The 16,291-nt window shown below is 43.4% G+C and overlaps 2 protein-coding genes, 1 long non-coding RNA gene and 6 other non-coding genes across 9 annotated transcripts; 7 read left to right on the forward strand and 2 right to left on the reverse strand.

Annotated features, from left to right (window-relative positions):
* Positions 1-594: 594 nt before the first annotated feature.
* On the reverse strand, positions 595-2,710 carry LOC133950244 (uncharacterized). The gene is made up of 2 exons (XM_062384503.1): positions 2,550-2,710; positions 595-1,962 (listed from the first exon to the last, which is right to left on the reverse strand). Exon 2 carries the CDS (start codon positions 1,957-1,959, stop codon positions 1,048-1,050), a length of 912 nt encoding a protein of 303 aa, XP_062240487.1. The 5' UTR covers positions 1,960-1,962; positions 2,550-2,710; the 3' UTR covers positions 595-1,047.
* A 110-nt stretch (positions 2,711-2,820) lies between these two features.
* Positions 2,821-13,031, reverse strand: LOC133950243 (tripartite motif-containing protein 2-like). Its single transcript, XM_062384502.1, has 14 exons — positions 12,895-13,031; positions 9,515-10,155; positions 9,266-9,414; positions 8,771-8,951; positions 8,394-8,653; positions 8,159-8,297; positions 7,892-8,077; positions 7,422-7,626; positions 7,124-7,227; positions 6,828-6,995; positions 6,522-6,690; positions 6,353-6,423; positions 6,120-6,260; positions 2,821-6,028 (listed from the first exon to the last, which is right to left on the reverse strand). The coding sequence occupies exons 2-14, from the start codon at positions 9,611-9,613 to the stop codon at positions 5,876-5,878; spliced, it is 2,025 nt and encodes a 674-aa protein (XP_062240486.1). The 5' UTR covers positions 9,614-10,155; positions 12,895-13,031; the 3' UTR covers positions 2,821-5,875.
* A 681-nt stretch (positions 13,032-13,712) lies between these two features.
* Positions 13,713-16,235, forward strand: LOC133950245 (uncharacterized). The gene is made up of 8 exons (XR_009920241.1): positions 13,713-13,871; positions 14,458-14,520; positions 14,729-14,792; positions 15,017-15,080; positions 15,280-15,341; positions 15,539-15,602; positions 15,819-15,882; positions 16,113-16,235. It is a non-coding gene; the product is annotated as an uncharacterized LOC133950245 (long non-coding RNA).
* On the forward strand, positions 14,568-14,658 carry LOC133950359 (small nucleolar RNA SNORD14). Its single transcript, XR_009920247.1, has one exon. It is a non-coding gene; the product is annotated as a small nucleolar RNA SNORD14 (small nucleolar RNA).
* LOC133950381 (small nucleolar RNA SNORD14) lies at positions 14,854-14,945 on the forward strand. Its single transcript, XR_009920267.1, has one exon. It is a non-coding gene; the product is annotated as a small nucleolar RNA SNORD14 (small nucleolar RNA).
* Positions 15,119-15,210, forward strand: LOC133950357 (small nucleolar RNA SNORD14). Its single transcript, XR_009920245.1, has one exon. It is a non-coding gene; the product is annotated as a small nucleolar RNA SNORD14 (small nucleolar RNA).
* Positions 15,377-15,468, forward strand: LOC133950358 (small nucleolar RNA SNORD14). Its single transcript, XR_009920246.1, has one exon. It is a non-coding gene; the product is annotated as a small nucleolar RNA SNORD14 (small nucleolar RNA).
* Positions 15,664-15,754, forward strand: LOC133950360 (small nucleolar RNA SNORD14). Its single transcript, XR_009920248.1, has one exon. It is a non-coding gene; the product is annotated as a small nucleolar RNA SNORD14 (small nucleolar RNA).
* On the forward strand, positions 15,951-16,041 carry LOC133950361 (small nucleolar RNA SNORD14). The gene has a single exon (XR_009920249.1). It is a non-coding gene; the product is annotated as a small nucleolar RNA SNORD14 (small nucleolar RNA).
* Positions 16,236-16,291: the final 56 nt, after the last annotated feature.

The raw sequence follows: 16,291 nt of genomic DNA on the forward strand, positions 1-16,291 counted from the left end.
TACCTGCCCTCTAACCTCCCTACATGCCCTTTAACCTCCCTACATGCCCTCCAACCTTCCTACATGCCCTCTAACCTCCCTACATGCCCTTTAACCTCCCTACATGCCCTCTAACCTCCCTACATGCCCTTTAACCTCCCTACATGCCCTCCAACCTTCCTACATGCCCTCTAACCTCCCTACATGCCCTCTAACCTCCCTACATGCCCTCTAACCTCCCTACCTGCCCTCTAACCTCCCTAACCTCCCTAACCTCCCTAGGTTACAGGTTGAGTGCAACCCTGACTTCTCAGGGAACATTTGTTATCTTTCTAAAAACATCAAAGTAGTTCCTCATATCAATCATTGCCCTAATAGTAAAATTTCTGTCACAGTCATTAAATTCTATAATTTAATCCAGAGCCTGTGCACTTGAGTTACTGATTCTTGTAGGCTGTTAGTAGGTGGAGTTTTATGGTAAATGTTCTGCTCGATGTCTCCACCCAAACAAGAGACGATCTCGGAGCCGTCACATCTGAATGAATCAGTATCGATGTGGTGAGCCAAAGACTGGTGCGCCCAATGATTACTTTTTATTATTGATCCATCCACAGATTTTCACAAATTGTGTCAAAAATAGCAGAAAAATCACAACTTTGAAAAGCCCAAAATCGAAACAGTCCAAAATTCAATAATATTTTATAACATTACTTTCCTTTGTTTGTACTTTTACTCAAGTGGGATCAGATACAACGCTCCGTTTTTTTGCACTATCAGGATAAATCAGTTTAAAGATACAGAACTTTTAAATACATTTATTGAGCTTTAAACTAAATTATATGACTGTTCTTTGATTTTCAAACAAATTCAATGTAAATAACATGGAAACCTACTAGCAGCCACTTAGAACACCACAAGGACTACATAGTACAATTGAAAGTGGCCTAAAACATTCAGATAAATAACAATCTGCCTGATGAAGTCGATGGAAGTCATATCTGTCGAGACAAAAACAACTACTTCAAACTACGATAAAACATCTGTCAAACCTAAAGGTAGCTAGTCTTATTATCGGCTCTGCCTGCAACATGCTAGCTTCCCTGCCCGGTGCAGAAACAGCAGAGGCAGAACCAGACTGCTGGGCAGAGTCAACCAGATTCCAGAAAACAGCAACACACACAAATCTCTACGCAGCAACACCATATTTGCCAAGCTGAACGACATGACAAATCCAACAAATCTGGACAACAGTGCTCCAAACACAGCCATGATGATGCGGAAAGCTCTCTGCTTTGATTGGTCAACCCCATCCCTGCCTCCACCCACCTCCCCAGGCCTGGGGCGAATCAGAACATGGAGAACAGAAAGATTGCAAAATAACACCAAGATTATGGAAAAGCCCAGGATGCAGAGGAAGCAGATGGTTGGAGCATCATGGCAGCACATGGCTCTTACAGCAATCCACAGTGAGCACAGCAGCCAAACACAACCAATGCTAATTAATCTGATCTTGGTTTCCTTCAGGCGCAGGTAGGTGACGGGGTGAACTACAGCCAGGTAGTGCTCCAGACAGACAAGGCAGTGAAACAAAGTCTGTCCAGGGAAGACGAACAAGAAGGCCAGAGTCCCCAACGTCAGCATCGGAGTAGAGTCGGTGTTGATTCCATAACTGTAGACGACTAGTCCGAAGAGACCAACAAGCTCAATGGCGACCATGTTGTAGGTGAAGAGGTCAGATTGACCTGTGGATCTTCCTCCCTGAGCGGAGCGCTGACACCTCCACTGCTGGACCCCGGTGTAGAGAACCAGGAAGTAGAGAGGGAGGAGGAGGAGGAGGATGTTGGCGGAGGTGAAGCATATAAATGTGACATTGCCTGTGTCGGCACATAGACCAATGATGTGGAGAGGATGTAGGGAGGAGTTGGAGGAGGAGACGGGAGCAGGGCCAAAGGTAGCATTGGGAGAGGAGATGACAGTCATGGCCTGTGAAGGAAGACAAGAAGAAGAGGATGGGACGTGGAGGTGTGGAGAAAGAGGAAAGCCGTACTTTTACACACGTTTACACAAATCAGGAGCATAATAAACAATGAGCAAAATACAGAAATTCAGCTTCTGTTGAAATCATCAAATGAGCTTTGACACTGTGATCCCCCCCCCCCCGAACGATCCTGCCCTGGCTCTGAATGACGTTGTTGGTGTGAGACAGCAGCGTATTTATTACTATTAGATATTTATTCATATTTTCTGATATTGGTATATCTTGAAAGTGGGAGAAAGTAGATCTTTATATACAGTCTCTGATGAAACTATATAAATAACATTGTATGATTGCTTCAGACTGAATATATAATGATATATATAATACAAATTATATGAAAATAATGATCATCACAGAATCCAGTAACTTTCATAGTATGAGAATCTGCAATCACACTTCTAACACAACAACTCAACAATAACACACAACTCAATCTATGGTAAATAAGTTTCACTACTGAATAAAGTTATTCACATACTATATAATGAGTAGTAGGAGTAGTTGTAATGTATTAAATATAAAAGAGGCAAACCTGATGAATGGTATTTCCTTTGCCTGCATCACTCTGTCAGACCCAGCTGTCCTGTCCAGATACACCGTGATGATATAAATGGTTCTTGTGTACCTGTGGAAAATAAACACGACTTTGCCTTTTTTGCATGTTGGAAAACCAGTAATGATCATGTGATTAACCCTGGTCTTCTTCACTCATTCCCATTTGAATGTGGCGAGGGGGGGGGCAGCTTGTCAACACATACACAACCATACGTCAAACGTCCACAGACCTCAATGATGGGCTCTCGTTAAGGAAGTGACGCTTTATTTCCATGTTGAGTGTTTGTGAGTATTGAGGAGATCAGACATGACAGAGAGTAAATACAGAGAGAGGAAGAGCAGGCAAGTGAGGCTGAAACACACTGAACACTGATTTCAGAGCTGTTCTCTAAAATACTACACATCCGTTTGAGGAGAAAAGTCAAACTGGTGATCAATGTTTTTCATGTCATGGTCCAAACCGACAATGACACACATAAGTCACACTTAAACACTTCTAATGATAAATTGCATGTTTTGCTGTTTTGATTGTTTCGTGAACATTTTCCCTCAAATGGACGAGTAATCTGCAAATTAGCAATTTATTTGATCCTTTTTTATTTTGAATCCGTGTTACTCAAAGGAAATCTTATAAACTTTCAAACCACATTCAGATATTTCTACGGCTGAATATCCTGCAAAACTCAGATTACCAAAAACAAAACAAAACAGGTTGGATTTCGAAACTCAAAGACCTGAAATCCAGTTATTCAATGTAATGACGATTGTTAAATATGCAGATGTCAGTTTCTAAGCCATTTTCTTGAAGTTAGCTGAGACACTAAGTACGAGCCTTGTTAGCATCCAGCGTTACACGTTAGCTTGTAGCTAGTTGCATACTTACTTAGAAAATGAACCTCGTGACCTCATCAGCAATAACAGCAGCTCTGTGTTTTTTTATTTGGTCACTGAAATGTATTTTTAGCCACTGAAATTGATTAGCTTTGTGCTAAGAAAGTGCAATGGGTTTGCTAATAAATGCTATGCTAACGAGCTTTCCCTTCGCAACATGACAACTTCCTTTTGACAAAAAAACAGAATTAAAACTTTTAACACTGATTTGTCCATAAACAACAACAAGAGAAAAAAGAAGCAAATGCCAACAATCATATATGATTCAACGTAACAGATTAAATACGTATAAAAGCAAAAGATATAATGGGCACTTAAGAACTTCAATGCACATGGTGAAACACAATCAGATGGAGAGATAGAAAGATTAAAATACCTAAAAAGATGAACAATAAACAAATCAAAACAAGTGCCTCAGATCTTTTGTGAACAAAGAGTATTCACATTATTGATTATTCTTTTTGTCTTATTTGCTGCTTCAGTACAGACATCATACTGTAAACGATTGACCACAAGCATCTGTTAGTTCAACAAAGACATTCGTCACTTTTCACATTTCCTCAGTATTTCCAGTGTTGTCGGTCAAACTGTCCAGCTGTGAGTAACCCTAAATGCCCTTTCGAAGACATTCAATAATTGACATAAATGCTCTGTACTATTATGATGGAGCATTTTCCAAAAGTGAAGATTAAATGCTTTGCAGTCGTCCTTTGCTCTAGTTAACATTACTGTAAATCGGCTTCGTGAGGGTGAACTGTTAGTAAAATGGGAGCTGATATTTAAAATCTGGTAGGTTCGATGTCGACAGTCACATGCATGCTTCTAGAACAACGAGGGACATTTTTTATGGCAGATGACGGACCATGTGGAATTGTACAAGCAGGCAACAGCACAATTCTTAATGCATTCTAGAGTCATGGGGGGGGGGGGGTTCTTTCGCCCCCAGCGAGCAGAAATGAGTGTCTAAATCTGTTGCTGATTCCAAATATGCAGATTACTTTGACATTTTACATGATATTTCTTAAATTAATTCTCACAAATATATAGGATAGATTTATAGATTATTTTTTTTCCCCTTCTTCCTTGGGACGGATTTCTAAGGAAAAATATAATAACACTCAAAGCAAGCAAAGATAGACAGTGGTGCTTGTCTATCAACCCATTCAAACAATCAAAGTCAGAGTCAAGCTATCATTTCTAATTATCAATCTGATGCCTACGACTTGTAAAGAATTCTAGCATATGGTAGAAAAGAAACATTCCATTTTCAGACAATCCTAATGTAGAAACAAGGAACAGTAGATTAAAAGGGGCCCATGTCTTAGTCTAGTGATGATTTATTAATGACATTTTGATTCTATAATTCAATGAAAATCAAAGGAAATTCTTCTGGGTGCCCTTTAACCTATTAACCTGGGAATTTCACAGAATAACTAAAATCCAATGTGTCCTAACAAGCTCGAGGGCTGCATACATACTAATACATTTTGTTTCAAAAATATGGTTAAACAAAGGTTCTCCATCGTAGTGTTAGCTCCGAGACATAGCCATAGCAACAATGCTAAGTTGTGAGACTAAAACGTAGTCACGTGGATGTAGCCTGAAGAGGAAGTTGGTATTTGGTCAAATTAGCCGCAAAAAGTTAGAGGTGATGTCATCGATGTACAAATGCAAATAACTGTACAAATGATGTAGGTGAAATATTTAATGTGGAGGAACCAATGACTGAAGCCAAACCAAGACATAGACCCCTTCTAGTCCACTGGCCATTATTTGAACTTGAAGAAACAATATGAGAAAGTCAAACAAGAGAAAACCATTTTCCTTCCTGATATCAATTAATCAACATCCTTCGGTCATTCATGCCTCGGATACTTTTGCGATCCCTTTTTCCATTCTTAAGGTTTTTATCCTCCACTGTTGAAAAGTCTTTATCGATTCAGTCGTCATTTGACATCATTAATCCGTCTTTGGATCACAGTTTTTACTCCTCATGCCTTGCAGCCCTCATGCATCCCATTCAGTGATGTCTCTCAAATTTGCATAAGGCAGAACATTTTTATCTTCCTCTTCATCTGCCACGTCAAACTCTTTAGACTTTTCAAGGGGTGTAGTTCAAAGATCAGTGTTGGTGGCTCCGGTCCCTGAAATCCACATCTCCATTTTTCTGATCACTTCATCAAAAGGATCAAATACTTGCTTTTATTTTCATAGAACTCTTGTGATGTTGTGATGGCTCAGCTAATCCTCTTCCTCTGTTTCTCCTGGTTTCCAGCAATCCCTCCTTCCTTCGTTACGGTCAGCACAACAGGTTCATGCAATAGTTCCTGGAGTCTGACATGGTGGGTGGAATCTCTCGTCTTCTACAGCTGCTCCTCCCGACCATCTCTCCTGCCTTCACCTCTCTTGTCATCATTGTAGGTAGCGGTAGACTTTGAAGCAGTGGTTGCCGGAGTCGGCCACGACCACATGTCCGTCTGAGGTGAGAGCCAGACCCTGGGGTCCATACAGAGGGTCTGCCGATGTGTTGATGTAGGAGAGGAAGGAACCACTGCCATCAAACACCTACAAATGTTGGAGCAGATAGAGAAAATGATAACAATAGTTCTTCTTCTTACCCTTAAATATTGTCAAGCAGTGTGCAGCTCTGTTGTACCTGTATTCTGCTGTTGCCCCAGTCCGCCACAATGATGTTCCCATTAACATCCACAGCTACACCAGTGGGAGCGTTGAACTGGCCATTCCCTTCACCATTTGAGCCAAATTTCAACACCAGCTCTCCCTCAGGGGTGAAAACCTGAGAAGGTCAGAGAAAGACAAGGACCATCAGAATCCATATTTATGTTTCCTGTTAAATCAAAACTAAACACTTCAATGTTTATTCACTACCTTGACCGAGTGGTTGTGGAAGTCGGTCACAATGATTTCATTGTTCTTGTTCACTGCTGCAAAGTGTGGACCTTCAGGAAAGAGAAGAGAAGCAGCAGATTGTCTTTCATCACTGACACTTCAGCAGATACTTGAAGGTTTTTTTAATGTTTCTCTGAAAAATCACTACCTGCAAACTGCTTGTCACCGTTGCCTCGACTACCGAACTTGGTGATGAGCTTGCCCGTCAACTGGAAGATGAAGACAGTGCACGCCTTGTTGTCAACCACGATCACATGACCGTTCTGGTCCACAGACACGCCCTTTGGTCCCATGAGTCTGCCCGAGCCGAGCTTCGCCTGGCGGAGAGCAAACAGAACGAGGACGAGGAATCATTCCACCAAATGAACAACATGCTAGTTTGAACAAAGACAAAGATAAAACACAGTTCATATTTCTGCTCTGACGCTTATTACACCTTCTTCTACACACATACCTTGAACTTGCCCTCGCAGGAGAAGATGCTGACCCACTTGTTGTCATAGTCTGCAATAATGATGTCACCAGTGGGGTGCACGGCCACGCCCGTGGGGCGCTGCAGTTGCCCTGGTGACCGTCCCCTCATCCCAAAACGACTCTTGAATTCCCCCTCGTTGGAGAACATCTGGAGCAGGGACACACTTGTGAGGGACCTCATGGACACAACTCCTTTGCCTAACTTCAACCTAAACGATAAACTCCAGACTGAGCCCTCAGTGAGTAGATGTGAACCCTGGACATATTGTAACTGACCTGGACACACTGATTGTTGCTGTCGGCGATCAGTATCCTGCCGCTGGAGGAGGTGGCCACTCCTTGAAGGTTGGTGAACTCTCCCTTGTTCCTCCCCTTTGTTCCTGAACAGAAGAAGCATGAAACTGATGTGAAGTAAGACTCATGGTCGAACTGCTGAGGTCTTAATTCCATCCAGGCCTTGACATCTTGTTTAAAAGGCCCACTGGTCACACAGGTCGTTTTTAGGTTTGACCTTTTTGAATGGTTCTATATAGTTAGCACAATAGAGGCTATTTTCTCATGACGATTGTCTCACCGATCCTGAAGATGAGGTCATCCTCAATGGGGTTCTGAGTTTTGCGTCTTGGGGTGCCCAGTGCACTGCTGGCCCTTTTAGAGCCCTTCTTCTTCTGCCCGGGGGATTTCCCTCTTCTCTTGGTCCCATCAGAGGAGCCTGTAGACGGGGTGGCGTTGGCGGCGGAGTTGGTTGCTGTGGTGGTGGAAGGAGACACCTGGAGAGACTGCAACGGTTGGAGAAGACAAGTTCCTTTCAGGGGTTTGCCAATTTTCTTGCAACATGTGGAGCAGGAGAACAATGAAATGCAAAACATTATTATCAAGAGGTGTAAATGTTCTAGAAGGAACCTGGTTTGAGTTTGAAGAGCTGGGGTCATGAAAGACTTTAGACCGAACACAAGACCTGAACTCAACTAAAATCCTGGAATATAAGTCATGTCATACAAGTGGAAAGTTGATGATCAACTTTTTTAAGATACAGACACTCACCTCTACGTCGACCTCCAAGGTCCTGGTGACGGTTAGTTTGAAGGGACTTCCTTTAATGTGCTGGTCGTACAGACGAAGTGCCAGCGAGAAGTTGCCCTCCTTCGGGACTGTGTACACAAACTCATAAGTGCCATTCTTGTGGTCCATAATTTCCCCGTCCACGATGCTGCCATCTGGGGTGAAAACCTGCATCCACACATTCAGAAGTTTTTAGGTGTTTTGTGAGGAGGTCCAGACGTTTGATCTGACTGAGGGATTTAAACGAACCTCAGCTGACAGGATCGCGTTGCCACTCTTGCAGGCTCCCCCTGACTTGTCCCTTGTGACAATGGTAACCGAGGAAGGATGTCCCACAATGCACTGCTCCAGGCCGGCGCCCATTGCCTCACTCTGGCTTGCCACCGCACTAAGGAAGAAGAGGAAGATTCAGGAGAAAGTGTAAATTGTTAATATATAATGACATGAGTGTTTGTAATGCAGTTATTCTTTGCATCAGTCTCACCTGGTTGTGACGATTGTCCCCAGGTTGTGTATCGACTTCCTCAGCACGTCGGTCTCCAGCACCAGATCCAACTGGTCGTTCTCCTCCGGCTGACATGGCATACCCAGACCGGCGAGCCCCGCCAACCTCTCCCCGAGCTCCCGCTCTGCCTGCAGGTTCGCCACACATGCCTCCCCAGCCAGAGCCTCCTCCGTCTGGGTACAGATGGCACTGATGTCCCCCTCTCCCCGAACCAGGTTGTCTACCTGGGCCTGGAGGACCTGGCAACAGACACATTTAATTTAATAATGGTTTTCACAGTGACAGGAGACGCTACACTGCCGCGTCAACCACACTTTAGTTTTGACCCCCCCAAACACGTGTTAGACATGTTTCACCTTCTGTTTGAGTCCATATGTGACCTCCAGCTCCATGAGCAGGACACTCTTCCGGACGTCCAGCTGCTTGTGCAGGTCCTCGAAGCTGGACTGGATGTCCTCTTCGATGGAAGCTCTCTGACTGGTCAGCTGCTGGAGGATCTCCTTAACGAAGGACAGGGCGTCTGATATCTGAGGGAGTCTGGAGGCAAACATGCAGAGGGAAGTGGAAGTTCATGGTGAGGCCCAAGTTTTTATAGATTCTTTCATTATTTGTCTTTTTTCAACACACCAGGTTAAATTCTGTTAATTATCTGTTCCCCACAGTAAATGTTCATGCGTGCTCAGTATAGATATCAAGTAGGTCTCGTGTATGGGAATTAAATGTAAATGTATATAAGTCCAAAATTAAATAGCTTCATTAACCTCACAATATTTGGGATATTTACTAAATAAATATTGAACTCCAAAGGGAACCAGCAGCATAAAGACGCACTGTGCGGTTGTGTCAATCACCTGTTCTGGACGAAGCCCAGCTTCTCCTGCAGGCTGAGACGATGCTGCTCCAGGGCCTCGCACAGCGGCACCCTGGGGTGCTCCTCGTGGTCGGACACACAGTCATCACACAGCGCACAATCACAGGCCGAGCAGTACAGATCAGCCACCTGGAGCGTGACAAATAACACAAAGACACACACACGGTCACTGAGGGTCTTTATATACAGTCCCTGATGGTCTTTATAAACTATCACTGTATACACGTACGTTCCCTGCGTGTTGTGGGCAGTTGTTTTTTCCGGGCGGAGCCTCCAGGACGGTGCACTCCTCACTGCTGCTGTCTGGCGAGTGTTGGTGAGCCTCCATCTGCGAGGGCTGGACCCCTGAACACGCCCCTTATTCCACTCTGTGGCCAGGGGGGGGGGGGCGCCAGACGTTCGGACAAGAGAGCGTTTCTCGTCAGCCGGAACAGACGTTCAGATAAACGACATCTAAACAAACATGTCACAACGACAGGCTAGCGCTCGTCTCAGGGCCTGCAGTCATGTCAGAGGGATTCAACAGATCTGGGTTCAGATCTACGTGTGTTTCTGAGACTTCTCGACTTCTGTCAACAACGCTTTAAGTTGTTGACCTCTTCGCTGCAGAAGGGCGGGGCTATGACTTCAGACACGCCCTTTATTTGAGCCTGTGGTCAGTGACTTCATCACATTCTTATTGGGTTTTAAAATCCAGACCTCAGGAAATCCACAAAGTGTCCATTTAAAACCTCCCTCTGCTTCCATGTGTTCCTGGAGTCTTCACTACAAGGAGAAGAAGTGCAGCGTGAGAGCGGCAGGTCAGAGACTGAAGGACGTCTTTGGTCATTTATCACTCCGAGGGTTCAGAACGAGAAGAGACTCTGAATCCTGAGGAGAAGACAGGGATGAGGATTCAGTGGGAAAATAACAAAAATAACACTTTCAAACTTTTTCCAGTGTAATCAATAGAATGTCTGATACATGTGCAGGTACGTAGGTTTGATTCTGTCGAGTGAAACATCGGCTTGTAGCTCCAATTTGTGTCAGGTCTTAGCACAGTTATTATGGCTTAAGCTGCAGTTCCTCTAACCACCACTTGTGCTGTACAAACCTCTGACGGTATAATTTGTAAAACCTCAACCTTGTGCAGCAGCGTATTCCAAAAGCAGGGATTGATTTTCGTCCTATGTGTTTATTCAAAGTAACTAAACAACACGTGTATAGAAATCTAAAGATCTAAAAATCTCTAGATCTAGAGCTGATGCGCTTTTCCCCATCGTATGATGTCATGTGATCAGTGACGTCATGAACAGGTCAGAAAATGACGTCATGAAGAGTTAAACAATCTCTGCGTCCTATAGGACCATAGACATCTACTTCTTTATTTTCCACCAACAAGATGAGACATAATCTACATTTTATTAACATCAACCAATCGTTCGTCATGTGATATAAATGATGTCATGATGATGTCATAGCTGCAGGAAGTGGTTGTAACATCCTGTATTGATCGCCTTGTTGGTAAGATGTCAGAAACTAGCCGATGGTTTAAAGTAAAAATCTTAATTTAGCTTTGGCATCAAATCACAAATAAATCTGTGGTATCAGTAGAGTGGATAATGCATTCTAACTATATAAACTATAGGAATGTGCATATGTTCCTGTAGGTGGCGTATCGGTTCATGAACCCACAGGCGGAGATCAGGTGATGTAGGTCACGAAAACGACTTCAAAGGAAACGAAGCAGGAAGAGACGGGGAGCAGCCGAGGTTTCCATGGTAACGGACCGCTGTGGGGGGGGGGGGATGCTTTAATCCTGAAATCCTACATATGAGGTCACGTGGTCGTGTGTTCACTGAGCACAGATCCAGAGTTTCCAGATCACCTCGAATCGTCTCATTGTTTTCTTGATACAAACTATAACTGTGTTTATATTTTACATCATATCTGTGTTTTAGGTTTGAACACGTTCTTCTGAATAATTTATCAAGGGGACGGATTATGGATATGAGTTCTTGTTTTATCTCCTCAAGACACACACACACATACACACATGCACACTCACACCCACACACACACACAAAGTCACTGCAGCCACCCCCACACTTTCATTCAAGGAAACTGCAGTACGATGCTGCAAAGGATTATGGGGCAACATTGAATCTCTGTGTGTGTGTGTGTGTGTGTGTATCTATAGTTATGAGGCCAATTTTGGTTAAATACTATAATAGTGAGGACATTTTGGCTGGTCCTCAATTCAAAGGGCTGTTTATGGGTTAAGACTTGGTTTTAGGGTTGAGATAGGTTGGGGTTAGGCATTTAGCTGTGCTGGTCTATATAGGGAATGCATTAAGAGAATGAATGTCCTCCCTTATAGAGAGACAAGTGTGTGTGTGTGTGTGTGTTGTGACACTGGTGACTGTCTGTAACTGTCACATTTAGACAAAGGAACAATAAAACCATTTTTCTTTCTTGCATCCTTTAATTTTTAACTATTTATGTTTTATTTTTTGTCAATTTGCTGTATTGTTTTGTATTTAACTCTGTTTTGTAAAAGTCGTGTGTCCTAAGTCACACTAACCCAAAGACTGGGGGGGAGACTCCTCTGGTAGTCTCTATAGAAAGTGACTTCTCTCTTTCTAACGTCAGTAAACTGTTTCTGTCTCAGTCTCTAGTTTCAGGTCATCTTCAAACAGCTGATGATCATTTAGTGAATTATGATCATTCAGAGTCAAACAGACCATAAAGCACCAGATGTATTGGGGGGTGGATACCACAGTGTGATTGACAGCTAGTACCTGGGTGCAGGTGGCTGGATTGGGGGGGGCGTGTTCTCCAGCCCCCACACTCCTCCAAATTTGGTCACTTATGGCGCTGAACAATATGTTCAAACTGAGGCTTCAAACCTTGTGTATTTGTTTGTTTGTGAACAGGATTATGCAAAAAAACTACGGGACAGAATAACGCAAAACTTTGTTGAGTGATATGTTTTGAGTCAGTCGGTTGGTTTGAAGAGATCCAGGTGTTTTATATTTCTTTAACGTGGTGAGATAAAACATTGTTTAAACATTTTCTATGATTTCTGAGAGAGGAATTCATGGATCAGACATATTTACAGGACTGAAATTTAAGAGTGTGAGTTATTTGATCGATATACACAAATATATATACAAACACACAAACACACACATATATATATATATATATATATATATATCAACCAGTGTCTGTTCACAGGCACGTTAGCAAGGATGCTAACGTGCAGAACATACAGGCCTAGTAGCACACACACACACAAACACACACACAGACACACACACACACACACGCACACACACACAAGCACACACACCCACACACACTTGCTCTGAAGCTGAGGTGGATCAGATCGGCCTTCACTCATCCATCCTCGTTCATCCTGGAATCTGTCCATCCTCATCTCCTCCCTCCCACCCACCCACCCACCATGCTACAGATGCTGCTGTCATCCCCAAACATTCCTCCATCCCTCCATCCCTCCATCCCTCCATCCCTCCATCCCTCCATCCCTCCATCCTTCCATCCCTCCATCCCTCCATCCTTCCATCCTTCCATCCCTCTGTCATCTCCACCAAAGCCAGCACTCACCATGTTTTCCTGAGACGCAGCCGATGGATGTGTGTTTTCAGCCTGAAGCCATCACGTCTTGTTTGCTCCGTCTCCTCTCGTCTGAGTGTGTGTGTCTGTGTGTGTGTGTGTGTGTGTGTGGGAGGGGGGAGGATGTCATCGTCACGGCAACACCAGCAGCTTGCAGCAGCAGCACCACCAGACTGTGTGGAGTGGTGGGGGGGGGAGTTGAAGCATTCACCAATCAAAAGCATGAGAGTCTAGAAATGGAGAGCGGTGATTGGTTGACTTGTCCGTCCGTTATCTGAAGGTGTGGGCGTTGGATACTCTCTCTCTCTGTTTATCACAGTGTCTCTCTCTCCTCTGACGTCACAGCTCAGAAGATATGCACATCGTAACAAATCTCCATGAAAGACGTTTAACATCTTTATGATTATTATATATAAACAGAGTGAGCTGTATGATATATTGATTTTAATCAATTATTAACTTACATTTTCTGTTTTTGTGCAAATAAATTTGTTCAGCAGTCACAAAGGGTTCTATCGGAATATTTTGGATTATTATTATTGTTATTTTAATAGTCAGTGTTCATGACATTTATATTTATTTATTACAAGTTATGAGAATTTATTAGATTATATTCATATCTAAATAAAATTCACGTACACACAATAGCTACATTAATCATAATATGTCTATTGTCTATTAAATGTCAGCATAGTAGTAATTTATTGTTTGTTACTTTCTTTTTCTGTATAATAACTGTTGTGTATTTATTTATCTGCTCTGTTCACACGTGTGTGATTTTAAACATCCGGAATCCTGGGTGTCGCTGTCCCTCCCGTCCAGCAGGGGGCGGTCAGGCGGGGAGGGGCCCTACCACATCCGCCATGTTGGATAAAACCGGGGCTCGAGCTTCGGGTGGACCACACGTGTGAGGATCATCTGAGCTGCAGCAGCTGAGGAACCAGGAGCGAGGAGTCCTCCCTGAGAAGGTAAAGCTCTTCAGATCCTGTTGAGATGTTGGTGTTGAGATGGTTCGATCCTCGGTGTGAATGTGGTGAAGAGAAGCTCGACCATGTTCCTCTGAGCTGAGCAGCTCGACCTGCGGATGGTTCAGGATTGAGTCTGAACCTGGTCCACGTGGTTTCCGTCACGTGGATCATTCGAGTCTCTCCAGAAACAGACATCTGGTTCTAAATGATCCGGATTCGTTCACATTCTAAAGGAAAGAACAATGTCCGGAGACTGACTCAGCTTCAGGTTCACTAACACGTGGGTTCAGATAACGAGCTGAACACGTGCTGAAGAAACCTGAGCACAATCACCGTTTGTTTTAATGGCTCAAAGCTTCGAAACTTTACATGAATATTAATCTTAGAATCGACATCGAGTCACGTCATGACGTCACGTAGCTTTCTGACCGTTGATGCGTTTTCAGATGAAATGGAGCCTCGGAGTTGACTTCTAAGTAAATTATCAATTTAAGAGAATTGTATTTAAATGCATCATACAAGGTGTAACTGAAGAGTTTCTAACATTCATGGTCCTCTGCTTTAAAATCTGTTTTTACATTTTCAGATTTGATCGTGTCTGTTGCGCACCACCTGTGAACACATGGACACCGACACGTGCACCATGAAGGTGAGTGAACGTCTCCTCCTGTGGTTGAACATTGAGAAACGTGTCCATCGCAGTGATGACGACTTTCCCTGCCATTCGTAGTTTCCACCAGAGGTCACAGACCGATGACGGCCCAACCTTCCTTGGATGTCTGAGCGAACTCCTGAATAAGAACATGATCTTTGTGTTTTAGGCTTTTTATCTAATGGTTCATCTCATGTGATTTCAGGGTGAAATCTACTGGAGCCCGTCCATGAAACCTGCCCGGATGAGGAAAGCTTGGATCATTGCTGGTACGTGTGGAAATTTGAGATTATGTATTCAGCTGTAACATAGGAATAGACAATATTCAGTTCGCAGTGATGACGACTTTCCCTGCCATTCGTAGTTTCCACCAGAGGTCACCAGACCGATGACGGCCCAACCTTCCTTGGATGTCTGAGCGAACTCTAATAAGAAGAATGTGATCTTTGTGTTTTAGGCTTTTTAACTAATGTGTCATCTGATGTGATTTCAGGGTGAAATCCACTGGAGACTTCCCTGAGTCCTGCCCAGTTGAGGAACGCTTGGGATACATAAAGGTATGAGAAGAAACTTATGTTCACCTGTAATATACAGTTCGCAGTGATGACGACTTTCCCTGCCATTCGTAGTTTCCACCAGAGGTCACCAGACCGATGACGGCCCAACCTTCCTTGGATGTCTGAGCGAACACTGAAGATCTAACTTGTGCTGTAACATCTCTTCTTCTGAGCTAAACTGAATATCTCTCTCTTTCAGGAGGATGTTGGGTCAGTCAAAGATAAATCGTCGACAGGGGGGACCCTCAGAGCTTGTGACTGGTACGTAAATAATTATTATAATAAACATGTTCTGTTCGCAGTGATGACGACTTTCCCTGCCATTCGTAGTTTCCACCAGAGGTCAGCAGACCGATGACGGCCCAACCTTCCTTGGATGTCTGAGCGAACTCCTGAATAAGAACATGATCTTTGTGTTTTAGGCTTTTAAACTAATGGTTCATCTCATGTGATTTCAGGGTGAAATCTACTGGAGCCCGTCCAGGAAACTTGCCCGGATGAGGAAAGCTTGGATCATTGCTGGTACGTGTGGAAATTTGAGATTATGTATTCAGCTGTAACATAGGAATAGACAATATTCAGTTCGCAGTGATGACGACTTTCCCTGCCATTCGTAGTTTCCACCAGAGGTCACAGACCGATGACGGCCCAACCTTCCTTGGATGTCTGAGCGAACTCTAAAAAGAAGAATGTGATCTTTGTGTTTTAGGTTTAACTAATGTGTCCTCATGATTTCAGGGTGAAATCTACTAGAGTCTATTCATGATTCCTGCCCGGATGAGGAAAGCTTGGATTATTGCTGGTACGTGTGGAAACAGGATATTTGAGATTGAATATTCAGCTGTAATATACGAATAGACTACCTGAAGTTCGCAGTGATGACGACTTTCCCTGCCATTCGTAGTTTCCACCAGAGGTCACAGACCGATGACGGCCCAACCTTCCTTGGATGTCTGAGCGAACTCAGATCAATAATGTCCATTAGCTTGAAACGTGCTCGTCTGTTTGCTTACGTTTACTTTTTCCCAACAGGTCCACGAGATGATCTCTCAACTGATGATGCCTCTGGAGGATTACTCTATTTTGTCAAAGCATTAATAGTTGTATGCTTTTTTGTTTTTGCTTCATCACAAAATAAAGATTGAACTAACTGAAGTTGACTTGTGTGAATTCTTTGGTCTCTAATACACTGAAATGATTCATTTTTAACA

The sequence above is a fragment of the Platichthys flesus genome, chromosome 24, assembly GCF_949316205.1.
Source record: "Platichthys flesus chromosome 24, fPlaFle2.1, whole genome shotgun sequence".
Taxonomy (NCBI): domain Eukaryota; kingdom Metazoa; phylum Chordata; class Actinopteri; order Pleuronectiformes; family Pleuronectidae; genus Platichthys; species Platichthys flesus.

What these genes read in the sequence shown, in the direction of transcription:
- LOC133950244 (XM_062384503.1), bottom strand. Translation starts at nt 1,959, where the DNA reads ATGACTGTCATCTCCTCTCCCAATGCTACCTTTGGCCCTGCTCCCGTC.
- LOC133950243 (XM_062384502.1), bottom strand. Translation starts at nt 9,613, where the DNA reads ATGGAGGCTCACCAACACTCGCCAGACAGCAGCAGTGAGGAGTGCACC. An exon ending in ACGCGATCCTGTCAGCTGAG is followed by an intron (nt 8,078 to 8,158) that starts GTTCGTTTAAAT and finishes GTGTGGATGCAG; the next exon opens with GTTTTCACCCCAGATGGCAG. An exon ending in GCAACAATCAGTGTGTCCAG is followed by an intron (nt 6,996 to 7,123) that starts GTCAGTTACAAT and finishes TCCCTGCTCCAG; the next exon opens with ATGTTCTCCAACGAGGGGGA.